This window comes from Theobroma cacao, chromosome 10 (assembly GCF_053813885.1).
Source record: "Theobroma cacao isolate CCN51 chromosome 10, ASM5381388v1, whole genome shotgun sequence".
NCBI lineage: Eukaryota > Viridiplantae > Streptophyta > Magnoliopsida > Malvales > Malvaceae > Theobroma > Theobroma cacao.
The window spans coordinates 26664519-26677597 of NC_142648.1; the positions used below are offsets into that span (position 1 = coordinate 26664519).

At 33.0% G+C, this 13079-nt stretch overlaps 1 protein-coding gene across 1 annotated transcript; it reads left to right on the plus strand.

The window, feature by feature from the left end:
- The first annotated feature begins 786 nt into the window (after nt 1-786).
- Nucleotides 787-12069, plus strand: LOC18587271 (uncharacterized). The gene is made up of 6 exons (XM_018128718.2): nt 787-819; nt 942-1118; nt 1703-2188; nt 3560-3670; nt 10709-11157; nt 11314-12069. The coding sequence occupies exons 1-6, from the start codon at nt 810-812 to the stop codon at nt 12010-12012; spliced, it is 1932 nt and encodes a 643-aa protein (XP_017984207.2). The 5' UTR covers nt 787-809; the 3' UTR covers nt 12013-12069.
- Nucleotides 12070-13079: the final 1010 nt, after the last annotated feature.

Sequence of the window (13079 nt, forward strand, 5' to 3'; positions counted from 1 at the left end):
TTAAGTAAAATCTCTATGAATGTTGTTTTTTTTTTAATTGAGAAAAGAGAGATTCAAATCCTGCTCATTAAATAAAGTGATCATGCACCAACTAATAAACTAAACACTTGAGTGCATGAATGTTGTTAATTTGCATGCTTGGCGTAGCTTCTTTGTTTCTTAGCTTTGTTTTTGTTTGCCGGGCATGTGCTTTAACTTTAGTAGCTAGGAGTCTCCTCTTCTTTTGAATAATAAACTTTTTAGTTTATCAAAAAAAAAATTGTTAAGAAAAGTCCCGTCTGTAGCATATAAATAAGGTAATTATAGATTAATTCTATTTTTGGGCTTGACAAATATTCTTTTATTTTTATTTAGTGTGTATGATTTTGGAATATATAACAAAAGAGTTTTTTTTTTTTTCATCTCAAAAATCTCAACAAATGTTTTAATTTTATTGAGTTTAAATCAAAATTTTGAATTTTAATGATTGAAATGTTCTTTTAGAGACAATATTCCATTATACATATACACATATATAATTATGTATATGTATCTATATATGTATGATATGTATACTTAGATTGGATCACGTGGAAATTGAAGTTCTCTTTGTTATGGGGTTCTTTTTCTTGCGCTTCTTTTTGGGTGCTTTCGGTGCTTTTTTTTTTCTTTTATAAAGTTGGTGTTTTATTGCAATTGCAGCTAGAATGCCATGGAGAGTCTTCTTTAAAGGTAAGAGACTTCCTGTGGCTTAGAAGCTAGCTTAATGAGTCTTCTTTTATAAAGTTGGTGTTTTTTTTCTTTGGGCATGGTTAAGACAAGTGACGCGGATGATACAAGGTTTAAACCTTTTACTTTTTTTTTTTTGCTTGAATTTTTTCAGAAATTAAAAGCATTGTTGTACTAACCCAAGGTCCTAGTGAATATTTTGATGAACTTAATTGGATTCTTGGTGCTCGCAGGGAAAGTAGATCATTTGCCGGTTCGGGGTGTGAGACCAGAAGATAAACCCAATACATCAGGTGATAGTGGAACTGGAACTGGAACTGGATCAGGAAATGAAGGATGTCCCCAGTCCCCGACATCATGCATTTGTCAAAGACCATGGGTTCCTAGGCAGCCTTCTCCTCATCTGCCTGGTACTTACTCTCTATCTCACATAGTTTTTTTTTTATAATTGAGGTAAAGGGATTCAAATCCTACTCTTTAGATAAATGAGTCAGATGCTCGAATGTCTCTATCTCACATAGTTATCTATATGGATTTCTCTTATAAATTTTAAAGGTAGGAATGTGCCCAATGGGTCAAGGTCCAATTTTTTTTTCTTATGTATGTGAAGAGCTTGATCTTGAGCTACATATATGGGAGTTCTTCCATTGCATAAACCTCATTCTTTCTATCTCACATTTGAATTCGAAACCTTCAATCACAAATTCTAAACTGTTAAAGTGCCTTCTTGAGAACGGTCTAGTTCCATTTGGAAACCAAATCTTATCCACAAGGTAGACTGTTTCTACGTGTATTGGCAATAGAACCTACCTATATTATCTTCTATGCGTGAAATCAGATTGGATGACAGGTTTTGGCCAAATTGTTGCTTCTGTTTACAAATTGGCCATGTAATTTGGATAAGATTACCAATCTTAGCTAAACTGGTGAAACCTGAAAAGATATCATGTTAAATTAACTAATTTTATATTCTTCTTTGTTTGCTTTATTTCAGAGACAAACAAAGAATTTTACGTAGAACAAGGCGTGCCACTTTTGAGGGCCACACTAAATGGTGACAGGGAAAAGGTTCAACAAATTCTAAACCAAGCTGACAACCTTTTATGTGCCAGCATCACGGAGGCACATGAAACAGCTCTTCATGTTGCGGTAGGTGCAAGACAGGTTGCCGTCGTAGAGGAATTGGTGCCAAGAATGGTATCGGGAGACCTGGAACTGCAAGATGTCAGGGGGAACACTGCCTTCTGCGTCGCGGTCGCGACCGGCAGTGTTAAGATTGCAGAGATTTTGATGGCAGTGCATGAAGAACTTGCATTCATCCGAGGTGCCAATAACAAGACACCACTCTACATTGCTGCGGTGTTTGGATATCCTGAAATGGTTCGGTTTCTATACAAAAAATTTGAGCCGCATATACCTTGTCTGCACGAGGAGGAGCAACGAGGCATTTTCTTCGCTTGCATTCAGGCTGGTTTGTTTGGTAAGCATATCACTTTGTCGGTCAAATCCCGACTGTAGTCTTACCTTATTATTTGAACAAATTGAGTCCTTATACTCTTAAAAATTGTCCATTCACGGACTATTATTAACTCCGTTAGCTCTTCTCTATTAAAAAAGACTTTGTTATCACATTCAATGTCAAAAAGCTTTTGGAATTAACAATCGTTCTGACATACACCTTTTAAGAGTACCAAGACTCAACGTTTTTTAGACTTAAAACTAGAATTTGACATATTTTTTTTGTCAAACATTCACTTTTTATTAATAGAAAAGCTTACACAGTCTTGTAGTTCAAAACAAAAACCGAAAAGGAAACCGTTTGACGCAAAACGCCTGAAAAAATTTTTTAAAAAAAGAAACATTACATTTCAATACATGTTTTGCATAAAAAAGAGCTTCATGCACAAAACAACCCATAAATGATAAACTAACAAATGACATAGTTCCTTATATGACCATTCACCAGCATATTTTGAACATGTTTGATCGATCTATGCCCATTCTTGCTAATGCATCCGCAAAGTGATTAGCTTTTCTATAAATATGCTTGTATCTTATTTCACAAATCATTTTTTCCAACTTGTTAATATCAGAAAAAACCATTCACAATGCCCACGAACTAGTATTTGGATTAAGGACCCATGAAAGATGACTTTTTTTCCCTATTTTTCCTTTCTACTTTTAAATCATTGGAAGATGTAAAATTTCCATTCTTTCATTTATCAGTTTTTACGTGAAAGAACTTCATTATATCTTTTGACAAGATTAATATAGTTTCAACCAAATAAATTTAAAGTTTTATCTCAAGGCTAAAGACTTTAGGTAGCATTGTGTACTCAACAATTACACTAACACAAATAATTAATATGTCTTTCAAAAAAAAACTTTAAACTATTATAATTTTTTTTATAAGATTATAATTCAACAAATATGACAACTTTAATTGTATCCATGTGAAAACAATAAATCAAACAAATAAATTACAAACCAACATAAATTAAGTAAGGAAACTAAATCGCAATTGGTTGTGTGTGTGTATATTATTTGGGAGAACAGGGTAACAAATCAAACTCTTTGAATAAGGAGTAATTCCAACATTTCTTCCAAATTTGAATCTTGTTAAATTTGAATTTTTTGTACATGATTTGTGATATGAAATATAAAAATTAACAATTTTAGTTTGAAATTTATATTCAGTTAGTTTTAATCACAAATTAAATTTGAAGAAAATTTGAGACAGACGTGATCATTACCAACAGAAGTTCTGCAATATTCCATAGCAGCTACAATAATAAAATGATTTTCACATACTAGTATTTAATACGCTGGAACTTTGGACTACATTTTGCAGATTTAGCCATCACAATGTTGGAAGTCCTTGGAGACGTCCTAACTTGGGCACGTAATGCTGATGAAGAAACAGCCTTGGAAATACTGGCTCGAAAGCCTTCAGCATTTGCTGGTAAGAGTTCAACAACACCAAAAACATTTATAGACATGTGTTAGTTTCCTCTACACTCGCTTCCAATAGTCTAACAACATACAGATTAGTTCCTTTATTTTAACAGTTTCATTGAAATTCTTTTTATTGATTACTAGGGTGATAAATTTTCTCACATTGATTTAGTTTTAAGTAAAAAGAAATGTTACATTTGTTTTTTATTTTTTTTGAAAAGCTTAATGGTGTATAATAATTCCAGCCAGATATAGAATGCTCGTGCGAGTCTCTAGCCCACAGCAAAGGCAGGAGACTTGATGAAGCAGAAAACACCCTCATTTAGACAACAAAAAACACACCCAAAGTCCCTATATCTCAATATTTACAACGGTCAAAAGATCTATTCAGTCCCTGTACTCTCAAACTTTATCCAATTTAGTCCATGTATTCAAAATCAAAACAATTTAATCCCTTGATTTTAAAAAAATTTTCAATTTAGTCTATCCTCCTAACAGTATCCAATTTTACCATTAAAGAGGATGATGTCAACGCTAACATGGTACATTTTGATGATGTGGCATACCACATGGCACTGACATGTCAGCATGTCAATGCCATGTGGCAAGTCAAAAACATTTTCAAAAAAAATTTCTGTCATGTCATAGGGATTAAATTGAACAAAAATATATAGCATATGGACTAAATTGAACAAAATTAAGATGTTGAGGGACTAAATTGAAAAAAATATATAAATCTTTAAATAGATTATTGATATACTTATTAATAAGCCAAATATTTAAGTGTAAAAGGTTTATGATGTTAAAAAATATATATAAATATTTTCTTACTTGATTATTTGATTCTAGAATATGTACATTAATTTATCTTTTTTACAAAAATTAAATTTGAATTCTGCTTCTATAAAAAAAATTAAATAAATTTCATATCTAAAGTCAAATTTAGATAAATAACTTGCATTACGATAAAATAAAATAATATAAAAGGATTAAATAAATTTTTTTTCTATTTATAATAGTATAAAACTTTGAAATTTACTTAACGTAGTTTTTAACTTGAGCTGAACTCAAATTAGCAAAATATGTTGATTTAGTTACAACTTTCACAATTTACAAATACTCATTCTTTTGAAATTATTCAACTCTTACCCAATTTATTTTTTATTTAAATTTACTCAAAGTTTCTTATAAAACGATTTATTTAAGTTCAAATACCACATTCAAATTCTGCTAAATTTAAATTTAAATTATTAATTTGTATCTACAAAAAAATTATTAACAAAATAAAATTGTACAAATATTTACAGTTGTATTTAACTTTATCAACCATAAATACAATTTTTAATATAGAAAATTTCAACTTAAAATATATAACTTGAAATATTAAACAAAATAAAAACATAAAAAATTAGAAAGGTAAAGCTCATATTCTATAATTGTAATAAGAGGTTTATCATATCCAAATTGAACAAGTCAAAATAAAAAATTATTTTTACAATCATTGCTAACTCCATATCTCCTTTCTTCATTTTTTTTAAAAGAAAAAACTAAATCAACTTATTTTGTTAATTTGAGTTCAACTCAGATTAAAAACGAAGTTAAATAAATTTTAAATTTTTATACTACTATAAATAGAAGAAAAGGGAATTTATTTAGTCATTTTATATTTTTTTATTTTAACATAACGCTAGATATTCATCTAAAGTTGACATATGAAATTTTTTTGAAATTTTTTTGTGGAAGGAGAATTCAAACTTAATTTTGTAAAAAAGATAATTTAATGTACATATTCTAGAATCAAATAATCAAGTAAGAAAATATTTATATATATTTTTTAACCCCATAAATCTTTTACACTTAAATATTTAGCTTACTAATATGTATATTAACAATCTACTTCAAGATTTGTACTTTTCAAATATTTTTTTCGATTTAGTCCATCACCATCTCAACTTTATTTAATTTAGTCCCTGTACTATATATTTTTGTTCAATTTAGTCCCTATGATGTGATAAAAAAAAATTTTGATACATCTAAAAGGGGGCAGATGTGACTCTAAAAAGTTAAGTAAATTACGCAAAAACGTGGGTCAAAATACCTAAAAAGTCACTATACTAGGACATATTCTTCAATTTAGTTTCTCTACTCAAAATCGTAACATTTTAGCCCCTTAATTTTGAGAATTGCTTCAATTTAGTCGTTCTAACATTTTTCGTCCAAATTGACTATTAAGGTGCTGATGTGGCATCAGATGCTAACGTGGCATATAAAGGGTTTGATTGTTGATGTGGCATTGCCACATCATACTTTTAGATATGGATTGCTTATATGGCACTTATAGGTTCAAGTTGACACATGGCACGTCAATAGGCTACCACATGGCATTCTTATATGTTGACATCTGGCAATTTATTCTTCAAAAGATGCACTTGCTAAGGTACGAACCAAGATCTCTAGCAAATAAACCAATGTCTTTACCATCACATCTAAACTCTTATATTTAATAATATCTTGCTTGAATTTCTCTTCTTCTTTATTTTTCTTTCCATAAAACTACATCGTTTAAGAGCCTTCTCCTCTTTCCTTTTTTTCTTTCTTTCCATAAAACTACGTTGTTTTGAGAAAAAGGTTCCAAAGGGTTTTTATGGTTATGGTTTTTGAGAGTATAAGAAATTCCAAAATGAGATAGTTTTATGGAAAGAAAGACAAAAATAAGAAAGAAAAAGAAAGAAGAAAAGAAGAAAAGAAGAAAACAAATTCAAGTAAGACATTATTAAATGTAAGAGTTTAGGTGTGATGGTAAGGACATTGATTTATTTGCTAGAGGTTTTGGGTTTGAACCCTAAGTGTCTAAGAGTGCCATGTGGTAACCTCTTGACATGCCACATGGCAACTTGAACCCATAAATGGCACGTTAGCAACTCAACCTTGAAGTGTGACGTGGTAGTGCCATGTCACCTTTGACATGTTGACATGTCAGTGCCACATCAGAAACTAAATCCTTTTTATATGCCATGTCAGCATTTGATGCTACATTAGCACCATATTAGCGTTGACATCAGCACTGTAACGGTCAATTTGGACAGAAAATGTTAAAGAGATTAAATTAAAGCAATTTCAAAAATTAATGAACTAAAATATTGCAATTTTGAGTAGAGGGACTAAACTGAAGAAAATGTCTTAATACATAGACTTCCCAGATATTTTGACCTTTATCATTTGTTGAAAATTGGGACTTTTCCTTACAAAAAGTAGATTGAAAGCAGTGCTTTTGTCTTACCCAATGTTTAGTATTTTGTTTATTCCTTCGATCTGCTCAATTCCTTTCTTCCTTATTTTCTACTCAGGATTTTAAGATCCTCATTCCTTCAAACTCTATGTTGTGGTCTTTTTAAATGTTCTCCACTGATTTGCCTCTCATGGTTTTCTGATTTTCTCACTTTGCGGCTCCTTTCCTAGAATATTCAAGAGGACCTAATAGCTTTTTGAAAGCTTAAAAACCTTCACCAATTTGTTGGTGGTAACAGAATCAACATGCTTCTCCTTCATGAAACAAAGTTCATTGCTGTTAATGAAAGATCAATTGAATGTCTCTAGCAAGAAAATAATTTGGAGTGGGCTTTGAGTCCTGCGTATGGGAGATCACGGGTTCTCTAAAATGGTCGTTGAAAATTGGATATCTTCTGCTGTTCATGGCAGGGTTAGGTTTTCTTTTAAGACCAAGCTTTGCAAGCTTAAATATGTGTTATGTTCATTGACTGGAGAAAGTCTTCATGGTTTCTTCTCTCATGGTATCTACATCTTTGTGGCCACTGCTCTGCTTTTGCTGCAGCTATTCCTCTACTGGGTTGTTTTTCCTTCTTGTCCCCTACTATGTGGTGTTATTTCGAGCTGCTATGTCTTTCTTTTTCTTTTTGTTTCAGCCATGATAGTTGGCTTTTTTTGCTCTTAAGTCCTCTCGTTGGGGAACCCCTTTCATTATAATTTCTTCATAATTTTTAATGAATTTTCTTGATTTGACCGAGGAAAAAAAAATAAACATCACTCTTCCTCCCATGGAGAGCAATTTTGATTTCCATGTGGCTAGTCTCACTTTGGACCCTTCTACATCGGGTTTCCAAACTTTTATTCAGTGTTGGTATACTCCGAAAGGAAGGGCCAGGTATATTGTAGGAAGCTTACCGATTTTAAATGGAATTTGTTAAGCCCAAGATTGACATAATTCCAAATTATAGTTTCCGAAAGTTAATCTTTAAATGTGATATATGTTGGAAGCACTTTTTTCGTATTCATCAGACTATCCTTGTCCAAGGTATAGAACACCATAGTGTCGTCTACATACTGTAAGTGCGAGATGCAGAGCTCGTTATTCCCATTGTTGATCCCCTTGCACAGTTGTTCGCCCGTTGCTCTATGCATGATAGCGGTAAAAGCTTTAGCTATAATGTTGAACAGGAACAGGGACAATGGGCAACCTTGTTACAGCCTCTTCCCATCTTGAACTGTCTTGTTGGGGTCTCATTAACCAGTATACATTGAGATTGGCACTAATTGTACACATTCTTTCATTGATTCTCGCTATTTGATTCTGAAACCTAATTTGTTCATAAGCAAATCTAGAAAATCCCAGTTGACGTTGTCATAGGGGTTTATGAAATCCACCTTAACCAAGACCCTTCCCTTGTTGTCTTTCGTCACGTGGTCAACTATCTCATTAGCACTTAGTGCACTGTCGAGTAATTGTCTACCCTTGATGAAGGCAAACCATATGTTTCCAATCACTTCATGTATAACCTAACTTATCCTATTTGCAAATTACCTTTGCACAGTTTTATAAACACTGCCTACTCGATTGATTAGTCTATACCAATTCGATTCCATTGGATTCTTACATATAGGGATGAATGTGATAAGCTAGGCATTTACCTGCTCACTTATCTTGCCGTTGTGGAAGAAATGAATAATGAAATTAAGAGAATTCTTTCTGTATACTATCAATTGGTTTTTTATTATATACTTAACTTAAAATTCGATATGTTATGCATCTTTACTTAATCTTCGTTGTTGCCTCCCTTGCATGATTAGTTTGTAAACTAAGTTTCAAAACATGTATATGATAAACTTGTTAGTATGTAAATTACATACATCATGAGATATATTTATTAATTTTTAACAATGAAATTTGTTATATTTAAAGGAATATCGGGTAAAAGTGTACATGAATCAAGCTGGATGTGGTTAACATCTTAAAATCTTAGGTCCAAACTCGGCTCAGAACACTTATTATGTTAATTATATTATTAAAATATTATAAACAATTTTATATTAATATTTTAAAATTAAGTTTTAATTAAATTATATTCTTATTAATATAATATGTGCTCGAGCCGATTAAGCTTCAAAAATTTTATCCTATACCCAACCTAAGTAAGGCAGGGGTGGTTTTGATTCTGTAGATTTGTTTTTGTTCCTCTGCAGCTTTTCTAGGTGGCTTGGAGGTTTATTTTCCTCCTTGATGGCTGTAATTATGTTCTTTATGTTGAATGAATTATCAGCTTTTAAAAAAAAACAAGAAAGGATAGGGCCTAGCCTGAGGGCCTAACATGTAACCCGAGAAGAGTTCTAATATCAAGAAATGATGAAGTATCCGACTTTGATTAATTAAATTTTGTGTTCCTTGAGACTTATACATAAGAGAAACCTTTCTATAATTGACAACAACTTTATGTTAAATACTGACTCTAAAATTTAATATGGTAGCAAAGTAGGCTTGCTGCATCATTGATAACCTGATACCTTGCGTGATAAGTTCATTATGCTTTTATTTGAACGACACGCCTATTTTCTCTCGATGTGAACAATATGCCATGTTGATATTTACATTTTCTCTGGATGCAAAAACGGATGATTAAGTGGTGTAAAGTATCTGGGTATAGTAGGGGGAGGCAGTGAGGAGAAAATTGTGGAAAGGTTCAGCAAAATGGAGAGAGTTAGAAATACAGTAGCGGCAAAAAGGGAAGAGGTTCAGGTTAATGGAAACTAGGGTTTTATTTGTTTTTATGCTTCTTGATTATGGGTGCTACTGGATAAGGGATGATTGAAATTAGTCTTATGTTTGTAGTGATACTTTAGGAGATGACCAAAGGGTACGAATGCCAAAGGATATGGATATTGATGGATTTAATAAATTTTGATCATAGGGTTGTAGGGTTTGTGAATCGTATTATTGTGGGTACAGGGTTCTTGTTTTGGTTTTATGGGGAGGATCATGATGCCAGGTTTACAATTGGATGGAAGGAGCGTGAATAAAGACGGATTTAGTGGAGGTCTTCGTGTGGAAGTGGTTGATTTTCAACCTGTTGAAGCTGTGTAAGAAAGCTGCTACATTGCTGGTTTGGTTTTTGGAGTGCTTGTGATCCTTGCTTTTGTCGGGGTTGTTTGACACTTTGGTCTGAGGAGATCTTACTCATTTGCTCCTGTTTTATTAGCTCAGGGACTAAGATATGCATAGATTTTGAGCCTGAAAGCTTTAGCAAAAGTTTTTTATAGGGGCTTGGTTGTCTTGCTTAGTGCTGCTTACTGATTTTGTGAGCAGCTCCTCTCTTTTGTAAGTGTATAGGGCCTCTATTTCACCAAAGCTAGTTTCTTTATGTCTGTCAATTGGAGTTTTTTACCACTCTGGTTCAACACTTGTTATGGCATTCTAGCAGCTGGCTTAATAAATAAACCACTTTTCAACAATAAAAATATCTCACGGTAAAAATAAAAGAGAAAAATTAATTAAATAAAAATGAAGTAGAAGAACACAGTTTCATAGTGAACAAATTTAAACTCAAAAATTGTATAACATATATATCTTTGAAACACTGTCAATTAGATTTAGATTACGTAATTATTAGTTCAATTTTTTTTTATGTTGACAAAGGAAAATTCATATCCAATTTTTTAATCATAAATTAAATTTTCGGATGCAACTATTGGTATATTAGTACTGTTTTCATTTTTCCTTCCAAAGATTTTCATATTTTCTTCTGTCAAATCACAGGTTTTGGGTCCAACACAATCAATATGCAGCACAATGCCCTCAAACTAACCAACCTCCTTTGCCAGAAAATGGCATCAGACCAAGGAATATCCTATAAAGAAACAACTGATCACGCTTCTGAATCATTGTTTGAGGCAGCAAGATTGGGGAACTATAATTTCTTGGCTGCACTTATCGGCTCTTTTCCTGATTTAATCTTCAGAAAGGATGAGAAGAACAGAAGCATATTTCACATTGCTGTTTTGCAACGCCGTGCTAGTATCTTCAATCACATTCATAAGTTGGGCTTACAAAAGGACCTGATAATGCTGTACAGGGTTGAAGACCAAGAGAATCCTAGTATTTTCTATAACATGCTACATTTAGCTGCAAAACTACCATCCCTGGATCGGCTCAATATTGTATCAGGTGCAGCTCTACAAATGCAACGGGAGTTATTATGGTTTAAGGTGAGCATTTCCAATTTCTTTAAATATACAATCTCAAATAACCTCGTTTTTTCATATATCTTGAAAGCTTTCAGTATGATAGGATCGCCAATCGTGATTTTGTATAGTTATAAACTTGAAAGTGCTTTCACTGTTTCAAATTGAATGGTCTTATAGGAAGTGGAAAATTTGACGACACCATCCGAAAGAGCACAGAGAGATTCAGAAGATAAATTGACACCTCAAGAACTATTCACCAAGGAGCATGAAGAATTGCGGAAAGCTGGAGAAACATGGATGAAGAAAACTGCTGAATCAGGCATGATTGTGGCAACAATTATTACAACAGTTGTATTCACGACAGCCTCCAGCTTACCAGGCGGCACTGATGACGGGGATGGATCCCCAAAAAACAAAGACAAAACCATGTTTCACGTGTTTGCTGTGGCAGATAGCGTTGCCATGTGCTCTTCAATTATCTCGACGATAATGTTCTTGTTGATCCTCACTTCACGTTACGCCGAGAAAGATTTTTTAGTTCGATTGCCCTTGCAATTAGCAGCTGGAATAACCACACTCTTAGTCTCCATGATGGCCTTGATGGTATCTTTCAGCGCAATCTACTTTTTAGCTTATTGTCAAAGTAAATTGAAGTGGGTTCCTATTCTGGCTTCTGCAATGTCAATCCTACCGGCTGCTTTATTTGTTTTGCTTCAGTGTCGTCCTCTTCGTGACGTATTCCGATCAACTTTTTGTTCTAGATGCATATTTAGGCCAAATAAATCCACATTTTGGGAAAGTTTTAATAAAATTTTCAATGAAAATGTGTCAACTAATAAAGGTTCCAGCGTTTCTATTGTTTGTGTTAGAGTGTAACACTTGCATGGACACGTGCAAGCATTTTGCAAATATGTTTAATGATTAGCATGCTTACTAGCTGTAAACACTTCTGATGTTACGACAACATTAGCATACGTGTTGTCTTGTTTTACCAAGTTTGTACACCTGTTAAGCTGTTGTTACAAGTGTTATCATCCCAAATTATCTTGTAATATATATGCTCACTGTGTGATCATCATGCACTATGAATGAATACCCTGTTTTGCTCATAGTTTTCTCTAACTTCTCTCTGCCTTATATTCCTTGATAGTCTTTGTTTATGTCCCTTAACAGTATGTTACATAGGAGAATATCATGTCTTTAACATAATATCAGAGCTCTACACAATCCCTGTAAGACTTTAGGCAATTTTCTTTTAGTTCTCTTGAGTTCTTAGTGGTTTTCTATAACCCCTTATTTTCTAGTCTAGTCCACTGTCACAATGACAACACCTAACATAACCCAACAACCTCCACTAGTCTACGATGGCTTAAATTTTTGGCATATGGACAGTGAGAATGAAGACATTTTTAAAAGGCTATAATTTATGGAATGTTGTAAAACAAGATATTGAGCCACAGGTACCAAGAGAAAATGCTCCTATTGCACAAGTTAAGCAATATGAAGAAGAGATTGCAAAAAAGTTCAGGGCACTCTCATTTATTCAATCTGTTATATCAGAAGACAATTTCAACAGAATTATGGAATGTGAGATAGCAAAAGCTGTCTAGACCAAATTACAAGAAAAATATATTGGGACATCTAGAACAAGACACATACAGGCACAAAGCTTGAGATAGCAAAAGCTGTCTAGACCAAATTACAAGAAAAATATATTGGGACATCTAGAACAAGACACATACAGGCACAAGGCTTGAGGAGGCACTTTGATTTGATGCCTATGAAGGAGAGTCAGTCAGTGAAAGAGTATATAGACTAGTTACTTAAGCTTGTTAACTAGATAAAAATGTTTGGTGAAGAGGTTAAAAAGGTTCGAGTAGCTGAAAAGATTCTCAACAGAGTACCAAGGAAGTTTGAAGCTACAATAGCCTCCCTGTTACAAT